Raw genomic sequence first — 11,210 nt, 5'->3', positions numbered from 1 at the left:
GTCAGTATGGATAGAACTGAGGAATTGTAATGACAAAAAGACTCAAAAGGGAGTTATCAAAAGGTCCCGAAGTAGAAACCTACAGAGTGCAAGTTGAATCAAGAGTTAAAATTAACATGTTGCAATGGTAATACTACGGTTGTAATGGGGGATTTCAATATGCAGGTAGACTGGAAAAATCACGTTGGTAATGGACCCCAAGAAAGGGAGTGCCTCCGAGACTGATTCTTAGAGCAGCTTGTACTGCAGCCTACCAGGGAGAAGGCAATTCTGGATCTAGTATTGTGTAATGAACTGGATTTGATTAGGGAACTCGAGGTAAAAGAACCATTAGGATGTAGTGACCATGCTATGAAAACTTTTAATCTACAATTTGAGAGGGAGAACTGAAAATCGGAAGTGTCACTATTAAAATTGAACAAAGGGGACTATGGAACCATAAGGGAGGCGCTAGCCAAAGTTAACTGAAACGATACCCTGGCAGAGATGAAAGTGGAACAAAAACGCCAGGTATTTCGGAGAATAATAAAGAAGGTGAAGGATCAATGCATTCCGAAGAGGAAGAAAGATTGTAAGGGGAGTAGGGGCGACCGTGGTTGACAAGGGAAGTCAAGGACAGTATAAAAATAAAGGAGAAGAAGTATAACATAGCAAAGATGAGCGGGAAGACTGAGGATTGGGAAACTTTTAAAGAGCAACCGAAGATTACTAAAACGGCAATACGGGGAGGAAAAATGAGGTATGAAGGTCAGTTAGACAAGAATATAAATGGGGATAGTAAAAGCTTCTTTAGGTGTGTGAAGAGGAAAAAAAAAATTATGAACAAACTTGGGCCCTTCAAGGCAGAAACGGGTGAATTTATTATGGCGAACAAGGAAATGGCAGACGAGTTGAACAGGTGCTTTGGATCTGTCTTCACTAGGGAGGACACAGACAATCTCCCAGATGTAATAGTGGCCAGAGGACCTTGGGTAACGGAGGAAATGATGAAAATTCACATTAGGCAAAAAATGGTGTTGGTAGACTGATGGGATTGAAGGCTGATAAATTTCCAGGGCCTGATGGTCTTCATCCCAGGGTAGTTACGGAGGTGGCACTAGAAATCGTAGACGCAATTGTTAATCATTTTCCAATGTTCTATAGATTCAGGATCAGTTCCTGAGGATTGGAGGATAGCTGATATTATCCCACTTTTTAAGAAAGGAGTTAGAGAGAAAACAGGGTATTATAGACCAGTAGCCTAACATCAGTGGTGGGGAAGATGCTGGAGTCAATTATAAAAGATGAAATAGTGGTACATATTTTTAAGAAGTAACAGGATCGGTCCGAGTCAGCGTGGATTTACGAAGGGGAAATCATGCTTGACAAATCTTCTGGAATTGTTTGAGAATGTAACTATGAAAATGGACAAGAGAGAGCCAATGGATGTAGTGTAGCTGGACTTTCAGAAAGCCTTTGATAAAGTCCAACATAGGAGATTAGTGGGTAAAATTAGAGCACGTGGTATTGGGGGTAGGGAACTGACATAAATAGAAAATTGGTTGGCAGACAGGCAACCAAGAGTGGGATAAACGGGTCCTTTTCAGAATGCCAAACAGTGATTACTGGGGAACCGAGAGGCTCGGTGCTGGGACCGGCTATTTACAATATACATTAGTGATTTAGATGAAAAGATTAAAAGTAACATTAGCAAATTTGCAGATGACACAAAGCTGGGTGGCGGTGTGAAATATGAGGAGGATCTTAGGAGAATGCAGGATGATTTGGACAGGTTGGGTGTGTGGGCAGATGCATGGCAGATGCAGTTTAATGTGGATAAATGTGAGGTTATCCACTTTGGTGGCAAGAACAGGAAGACAGATAATTGTCTGAATACTTTCAAGTTAGGAAAAGGGGAAGTACAACGGGATCTAGGTGTCCTTGTTCATCAGTCACTGAAAGTAAACATGCCGGTACAGCAGTCAGTGAAGAAAGCTAATGGCATGTTGGCCTTCTTAACAAAGGGAGCTGAGTATAGGAGTAAAGAGGTCCTTCTGCGGTTGTACAGGGTCCTCGTGAGACCACACCTCGAATGTTGTGTTCAGCTTTGGTCTCCAAATTTGAGGAAGGGCATTCTTGCTATTGAGGGAGTGCAGCATAGGTTCAATAGGTTGATTCCCGGGGTGGGAGGGACTGCCATATGTTGAAAGATTGCAACGACTGGGTTTGTATACACTGGAATTTAGAAGGACGAGAGGGGATCTGATTGAAACATATAAGATTATTAAGTGTTTGGACACGCTAGAGGCAAGAAACATGTTACCGATGTTGGGGGAGCCCAGAACCAGAGGCCACAGTTTACGAATAAGGGGTAGGCCATTTAGAACAGAGTTCAGGGAAAACTTTTTCACCCAGAGAGTTGTGCATCTGTGGAATACTCTGCCTCAGAAGGCAGTAGGGTCCAATTCTCTGGATGCTTTCAATAAATAGTTAGGTAGAGTTCTTAAAGATAGCGGAGTCAAGGGATATGGGGAGAAAGCAGGAACAGGGTAATGATTGTGGATGATCAGCCATGATCACATTGAATGGCAGTGCTGGCTTGAAGGGCCGAACGGCCTACTCCTGCATCTATTGTCGATTGTCCATTGTCTATAAAACTGCTCCCTCTGGCACCGACAAACATTCCACTCTCAGAATCACTGAGATCACATTTCATCTCCATGGTGATGTTTGTTGGAGACAGAACGTACTCTTCACTAAGGAACAGGATAGGGAGAGAACCGCTAATAAATCTGTAGGTTTAGTTAATGATTATCACCAGGAGCTGACTGAATATTAATCAGGGCGTGTTCATTACCGACAGAACCCGGAACACAGCCTCACTGGGACAGAGTGGTAACATAACCTGGAGCCGCGGTGCAAGGTAAGAAGCTCTATATACTGAAATATAAAATCACAAAGGCAGTTAGCCACTTTTATGAACACTTGAATGAGATTGATAACGTATACTGTTGATCGATATTAGAACTGTAGAGAATCGCTTTTGAAAGAATTAATAATTCCCTTCATCTACTTGAATGCATCGACTTCCTGTGCATGTCCCGCGGGGGAAACCGGGGCAGTTGGAGGTGTTATCGGAATCGGCGCACTTTCAACCCGGCTCCGAATCGTCAGCAAAGGTTAGGGAGGTGCGAGCTTCCCGCATCTCGGAACTGTCCCCGGGCTACTGCTTGCAGTAACAGGAAACCGATCCGTCCACACTCGGGGCTTTACCGATCCCCGACCGAGGAACAGAGGATTCGTTTTGATTATTCCCTCACTGGCGGTATCTACACTATCTGTCCAACCTAGACGGCATTTCGGTTGGTGATCAAAAGTATGGAACCACCCACTTTGGAGATTGCAACCGGGGCGGGGGGTGGTCGTGGGGGGAGGCGGTGTAAGGAGTTGATGGTTCCATTATATAGTCGATTGGTGAGACCTGTTGTGGATCACCGCCTGCAGTGTTGTTTCCCTTCTGTCCGATGTGAGTGGGACGGAAGGGTAGGTGGGAAACCAAAAGAAGGTTCAGCAGACAAATACCTGCCCTCGTGAGTTTTTCTATGAGGAATCTGCTGTGATCTTGACTTGTGATGTGACTTAAAACAGGGGAGACCTGCTTGTATGCTTTCCAGTTTTTTTTTTAAAGAGACAATGTACTTGATTTCATTCGCGGAAATTTGGTAAAATGAGTGGGAACTTCGATGAGACATGAAGTATCCCGCGGAGTTTGACAGGGACGTGGACAAAATAGTTCCTGTTGTGTGAGGATTTGAAACCAGGCACCGCCAGTTGAAGACAGTTGAGATGTTTTCTCTCTCTCGCTGGGTCTAGTGTGTCATGGGAATGTCCGCCCTCAATATTCAGGAGAAGGAGAGTCTTTCTGTTAATATTGTAATCCTGCAGTGTGGTGGCCCTTGATACACAAATGAGTGAGATGTTACAGGTGAGAGGCATGATTGATGCGCCGAAATCACAGTCAGATCTGCGTTGGTCACTGTGAATGCGGGATGCCGATGTAATTAAATCTCCCATCAACAACTTCTGGCTGACAAAAACACATATCATTAGGCACTGTACTGTGCATGTCCCGTACCTAATACTGCGGCCACTGATTGTATGTCCGTGGTTTTCTACATCTGCAGCCCGTCCATTTCAAAGTTCGACATGTTACACGTCCAATGACGCCTCTCTGCACAATGCATTTGCAGCGTGGTTATTTGAGTTACTGTCGTCTTCCCGGCAGATTGGACCAATCTCGCTTTTCCCATTCGATCTCTCTCATTAACAAGGCGTTTTCCCTCTCAGAACTGCCGCTCACTGATCTTCTTCCGCGCCATTCTCCGCAAAACTGAGACTGTTGAACGGGACAATCCCAGGAGTTCAGCAGTTCCTGCGATATTCAAACTTCACCCTCTGGCACCAACAAACATTCCACACTCAAAATCACTGAGATCACATTTCATCTCCATGGTGATATTTGTTTGAGACAGAATGTACCCTGTGCTAAGGAACGGGAGGCCGAGAGAACCGCTGGTAACGTTGTGGGTTTAGTTAATGATTATCACCAGGAGCTGACTGAATATTAACCAGGGTGTGTTCATTACTTACAGAACCCGTAACACAGCCTCACTGGGACATGGTGGTAACAGAACCTGGAGCCGCTGTACACGGTAAGAAGCTATTTTTACTGAAATATAAAATACACAAAGGCAGTCAGACACTTAAATGAGACTGAGAACGTATTCGCATGTTCAACAATTGAACTGTAGCGAATCGCTTTTGGAAGAATTAATAATTCCCTTCTGCTAATTGAATGCATCGACTTTCTGTGCATGCCCCGCGGGAAACCGGGGCAGTTGGAGATGTTATCGGAAACGCCGCACTTTCAACCCAGCTCCGAATCATCAGCAAAGGCTCTGGAGGTGCGAGCTTCCCGCATCTCGGAACTGACCCCGGGCTACAGGTTGCAGAAGCAGAAAGCCGATCCGTCCATACTCGGGGATTTCCTGATCCCTGTCTGGGGGAATTGAGGATTCGCTTTGCTTATTCCATTGCAGGCGGGATCGACACTATCTGTCTATCATGTACGACATTTCTGTAGGTAGCTGCTGGGAGAGGTCGAACTTATGAGAACTACTGACACTGGTTTATAGCGGGGGAGGGAGGCGGATGGTGTAAAGAGTTGATGGTTCCATTATATAGTCGGTTGATGAGACCTGTTGTGGATCACCACCTGCAGTGTTGTTTCCCTTCTGTCAGAAGTGTTTGGGTAGGTGGGAGATTGCACATTTGAACAGAGACCTAACGTAAAGAATTTTGCTTCTCATGTATATGAGGGATGTAAGTAATGAAGTTAATACAATTGGAAATGCACAAACACAGACTCGAACAAAAATACAACAGAGGGACCGAGATCAGGATGGAAACGGTAAAATGAGCACGTTGCTCATGTACGAACACGAGAAAATCTGAAGTTGTTGGCAATCCAGGGTAACACAAGGAAATCTAGGAAAAGATCTAGGAAAAGAAGGTTTAACACAGAGACATCTGCACCTTGTGAGTTGTCCTGTGAGGAAAGGTCTGTGATCTTGGCCTTTTTCAGTGATTGAGAAGAATTCGACATGACCTAAGTTTACACGGTGGTCTATTTGATTGTATCCGTAGTAGTTTGGTAAAACCAGTGGGGATATTTAATGAGAAATAAAGTATCCTTCTCTCCCCCTTTCTCTCCCCCCATTCTCTCCCCCTCTCTCTCCTCCCGTCTCTGGAATTGCCTCCTCAACATTCAGCAGAAGCAGATTGTTACAATTAATCCTGTAATCTCTGCATTGTAAATTCCACTGCCAGGTGCATGTCTGTTTCCCTTAAATACATGCGCACAGAAAAAGAGCATCCATGTCCGTAATGCCACACAGTTTTAAAGACGATATTGAACAGGATAAACACTGGAAATCCTCTCCTGACGAGGGACGTATTGAAACACCACAACGTTCCCCACCCAGTACGGTCTCTGTGTGTACTTGGTGCTGAGCTTCTGTTTCTGTTCCAGCGAGTCCGAGTCCCTGAACTTAGTGGGTGCAAACAGTAAGTGAACACGCCGTGAGCAATATTCAGTTGATAACACACATATAAACCTGAGCTTCACATCATTCAGCATATAATTCCACACCCTGATCCACAACGCATTAAGTATATGACACAAAAGCTGATTCAAGCAAATGATTCTATTGTGCTGTTCGGTAAGTTCGTAGAATGCACAACATTAGTAGTTGTTGTTCACAGAGAAGATTATCGTAGCATATATGGGATTTAAATGGACACGGGGTGGTAATCAGATTGCAAAACCAACCCGAGCAGTAGCGGGTTCAGGCAGATGTTGGGGATTATATCGAGGAAACAGCCAGAGGAAGTGGATGAGGCAGGCGCAGTCGATTACTTCAAAAAGCAGCTGGGATGCGTTGATGGAGTGAAAAGGCCAGAAGGGAAATGGGCCCATCACAGGAAATTGTGACCATCTCAGCGGGCACTGTGGTTGGCATTGACTCGTTGGGCAGAACGCTCTGAATTTGGACTCTATTGCTCTTTGAGATTGTCAGTAGATGCGCCAGGTATCAGCGGAGAGACATAGACATCGTGTGGAAGGTGTTGTTAATGGGGAATGCTTGGTCCCCAAGCCAACTGCTTCTCTGATACAGGGGATGAAGATACTGTCATATTTGCAAAGTAATCGGACTCTCTCTGACACACGGTCTGCTTGTTGTTTAATTCACAACATCACCAGCAGGTGGAGGTTTCCAGAACCGGGACCAGGATGTGAACAAGACGACGATCAACAATCGTCAGTCAGAATCAGAATGGACAAAGGTATGATACGTTGGGATTTCTGAATTAAACTTTTGTCGCGTTTGTACACAGCAGTTCAGATGAAACTGACACAGGCGCTAACAGGGCAGAGAAAATTTTCAAGCAGTGTCATTGATCCTACTGGTAAAGCGGCTTTGTGTAATCGATCAATCGAACAGTTCCAGTGCAGGGACCTGACACCAGTAATGGTCGAATCACTCCGCTCACCAGGCATAGCTTCAGCTGGGTGAAAGGAACAGAGGCTCCTGATTCAGGTGGTTGTGAGTGAAACACAGACGGGAGTGCGACAGCGATCTTGTGGTTATGTAAATGTTCAGGGTCAGGCTCCGTTTCACCTCTAGACAGGCCCTAATGTGTAAGACATCGACAACTTTCACTTATAAAACTAAACGCCAGATGATAGGAATATTTCCCGGTTTTCAGAGATTGTGTGTTAACACAGCATTTCAGGTTTTGGTTGGAAAGCTACCAACTCCCCCCGGGTTTTTATTGGCTGCTGCACAAAGGAGAAGAGGGGTGTTTCGGAAATCTGTTTTCTGTAGCAGAGCGGAGATCATTGCCGGTGTTGGGAATGGCTGAGGATCAGGAGGCAGCTCATTGTAGATACATTTGAGGTCTGCTTCGGGGTTTTAATACCGAAGTGAATGTCTGGGCTGTGGAGAAATGGTGAGCCTGAGTTCTACATATTTCCCTCTTGATATACTCCTCCCAGGATCCCTGCTGGGAAAGCCGGCATAACCAATCACCAAATGTCCATGTCATCTGTAGACATTGTGATTTTGCTTAAATCTGTGATTCCAGCTGTAATAAACGATGTGACAGCCTGGAAACCTGTCATTCGGCCCATCTAATTCTTGCTGATCTAAATGTCTGAGCTTGCCCCATTTTCCTGCAGCCTTTCCCAAATTTCCCTTGTAAACTTCTTCTATCCTTTTTACTGCCCGCATGCTGCCTACTTTGTAATTTTATTAGTGTTTGCGGCCTCCTTTGTCTGCGCGTAATTTATACCCATCAGACACCACGTGAAAAATGCCCCTTTGGTCCCTTTTAAATTTCTTTTAAAAGACTCAAGTCTCAGACTCCACTACCCTGGGAAAAAGAACATGACCCTCTCCACTATCTATGTCCTGGATTATTTTATGTTCACATACATGTGTAAGGTCACCCTTCAAGCTCCTGAGCTCCAGGGAAAACTGTCCCAGCCGAACCATATAACATAAAAACAACAGTACCGTGGTGATCATTCTCTACTACACTCTTTCCAGCTTAATCCCCTCCATCCTATAGATTAGCAACTACAACTGCACACAAAGCTCTCTAAGCGAGACTTTGCATGGTCGTTACATGAGGATCATCAGGTGGGGATAAGGAGGGAACCGGGGGAGCGGTCAGCATAGTTCTCCAGGTAATGGTCAGCCTGTGACCCAGGGAACCGGACGATGTGCCTCTCAAGGGAATGGTCAGTCTGTGACCAAGGGGACTGGACATTGTGTGACAAAGAGATTAGAGAATGCGTGATCCAACAGAGTGAACCATGTGTAATCCCGTTGCTGGTCTGTGTGGGACACAAACTACTGGACACTAAGTGACCCAGGAGAATTTAGCTTGTGGATGATAAATACAGTGATATTTCCCGGTATCACCGGACACCGTCGCAATAAGATCCCGTGGTCATCCTTCTTTTCAACTGCTGTGAATTCAGTTATCAGTATTACTATGTCTATCCTGTTATTTTACTGGGAGTGAATGTGTCCAGTCACCGGCTTTTGGGATGGTCACCTGGCAGGATATACGGTTCATATTACCCAGCACAGTCCCACTCCAAATCTGGTCAGCCAGAGTCTCAGCTCTATTGCAATCTGAATCAGCTTTGCTCATAAATCATACTGGTGTAACCTGCAATTCATCACTTATTTCAGTTGGGAAATTGAAACGAGCAGCGATAGGACTGAAGAGGATTTTATCAGGCGGATCATCGAGGGAAGATGATCGGGACACGGGAAGCAAGGTACCAAATCAGGGTCAGATTAAGAGCAACGTCCCAATGGAAAGTGGTCCCGCCGCAGAGGAGGAGGAGCAAATTCAGCCCGGAGACAGTGATGTCAGCGACACCGATCAGGACCCTGGAACCAGCACAAGTGAGGCGACCGCCTGTCAGCTCGGAAGCTTATTGAACATGGAATTGTCAAGTCCCCAACAAGGAGCAGGTGAATGAAATATGACGGTGAGGGGTTCTCAGAATATGGCAGGGCGGAGGGTAAAGGTGAGGCCTTGTTGGAGGGTTGTCAGACGAGAGGGGGAATGTGTAGGTGTGGTACATGCGGTGTAGTGGGCAGCCGTTACCCCACTGCAGTAAATGTACTACCTGCTGTGAGGATTTCTAGGATGTGTATTAGAGGAAATGCAGCTATCCAGATGAGAAGGGTATTTCCGGGTTGTGAATCCGGGGAAATGTATTCGCCAGGATGGAAAGAGTACCTCTGGGAAGTGAATATTATCGACAGTCCCGACATTGATTGCCCATCCAGAATTGAAATAGGTGAGTGGCTGGGATGAGGGATGCACTGGTTTGCATTAAATGTGGTCCTACTATTAACCTAATGCCCAGGATATTGCGGGTTCGGTTTTAAGGCCAGTGTTGGAGATGGGGAATTAAACCGTTTTTGTGTCTCTGAGCAGGTTCAAGTCATGTTTTTTGTTTTTGTTCAGTTGGGTGAGAGCGGTGGAGACGAGTGATATCTGAGTTCAAGTCTACATTTTCCTTTTTATGTTCACAGAGTCAGAGTTTACAATCTCCGACCTCCTGGCGGAGGGGGAGGAATACCGACTGTACCAACAGACAAAGTTCTACAGAGACAGACTCCAACAAGCGATTGAAGAAAAGGTTGAGAGACTCGGTATAATGTTGTCAGAGGCGGGACATCTCAGTAGAGAAGAAAATGAGGTGAGTGTATTTAATGTATTGTCATCGAACTGCTGGTATCAGAGGGAATAGTAATCAGTATTAATCTCCTTCATGTTCTACGAGTTCCACATGGGAATGGGAGACTTTGATCTCTGACTTGTCTCTCAAAGATCTGGTTTCAGCTGTTAATGTGGGGAGCTCTGGGAACTATAGGTTCAGCATCACCTTTTCATCTCTGCTGCATTTATCAGTGTGAAATAAGAGCAGTGGCTGCATATCTGGACTTTGAACAGGCATTCAGTCTGAAAGTGATTTGAAATCTTGGTTGAGCCGCCAAGCAGATTCACCTCATTTCATTGATACAGGATGAATATGAAACAGTCAGATTGTAAATTGGGCCAACCGGCTTCACTGTGGCACTTGACGGAGGGAAACCTGCTAACCACATCCGGTCTTCGCAACCGAAAAAAGAAATCTGATATCTTGTTTAATATCTAACTAATGGAGACAAGGATACACCATTTCAGGTCACTCTCCCTGGAGCACACAAACAGTGATTGTCTTGTCCTAGATCTGACCTATTCAGCCATGAGTGGTATTAGAAAATCAAGTGCGTTATACCCGTGAGTGAATCTGTTCTCGTTGGGATTCATTGGCGCTCTATGTTATTAATCAGATAGGCATCAATGTCTCAGAATAATGAACATCATTCCTCTTATTTCTCAGAGCAATGACCTAAGCCCATCCATATTCAGTTGCATCATCAATTACCTTAATTCCATTATCGCTGTATGTTGCTTGAAGATTATTCGATGTGTAATTCATAATTCTTCAGTTAATGAGGGAGCCCAAGCCCGCATTCAGGAAGTGATAACCATTTTACAGCATGAGTGCCAGGCAGTAACCATCTTCATCATGAGACAGCCGCACTGACATTCCTTAATATTACATAGAGATATAGAACCACAGAAAACCTTCAGTCGAGTACAGGCCCTTCGGCTCACAGATTTGTGCCGAGCATGTCCCAAACTTAGTGATTACTAGGCTTACGTATAGCCCTCTATTTTACTGAGCTCCACGTACATATCTAAAAGTATCTTCAAAGACCATATCATAATCACGTCCACCAGCGTTGCCGGCAGCCCATTCCACGCACTCAACACACTCTGAGTAAAAAAACTTACCCGTGAAATATCCTCTGTACCTACACCCCAGTACCTTATACCTGTGTCCTCTTGTAGCAAACATTTCAGACCTGGGAAAAAGTGTCTGACTATCCACACAATCAATGCCTCTCATTATCTTGTACACCTCTATCAGGTCACCTCTCATCCTCCGTTGCTCCAAGGAGAAAAGGCCGAGTTCAGTCAACTTCTTCTCGTAAGGCAAGCTCCCCAATCCAGGCAACATCCTTGTAAAT

General features: G+C 45.1%; 1 protein-coding gene across 1 annotated transcript; it reads left to right on the top strand.

Annotated features, from left to right (window-relative positions):
* The first annotated feature begins 5,314 nt into the window (after nt 1–5,314).
* LOC132390012 (uncharacterized) lies at nt 5,315–10,723 on the top strand. The gene is made up of 4 exons (XM_059962591.1): nt 5,315–6,885; nt 8,805–9,092; nt 9,663–9,829; nt 10,517–10,723. Exons 1-4 carry the CDS (start codon nt 6,621–6,623, stop codon nt 10,721–10,723), a joined length of 927 nt encoding a protein of 308 aa, XP_059818574.1. The 5' UTR covers nt 5,315–6,620.
* Nucleotides 10,724–11,210: the final 487 nt, after the last annotated feature.

The sequence above is a fragment of the Hypanus sabinus genome, unplaced genomic scaffold (assembly GCF_030144855.1).
Source record: "Hypanus sabinus isolate sHypSab1 unplaced genomic scaffold, sHypSab1.hap1 scaffold_736, whole genome shotgun sequence".
Taxonomy (NCBI): Eukaryota; Metazoa; Chordata; class Chondrichthyes; order Myliobatiformes; family Dasyatidae; genus Hypanus; species Hypanus sabinus.
The sequence above is the reverse complement of the archived record's forward strand: the minus strand, read 5'-3'. Positions and strand labels throughout refer to the sequence as shown.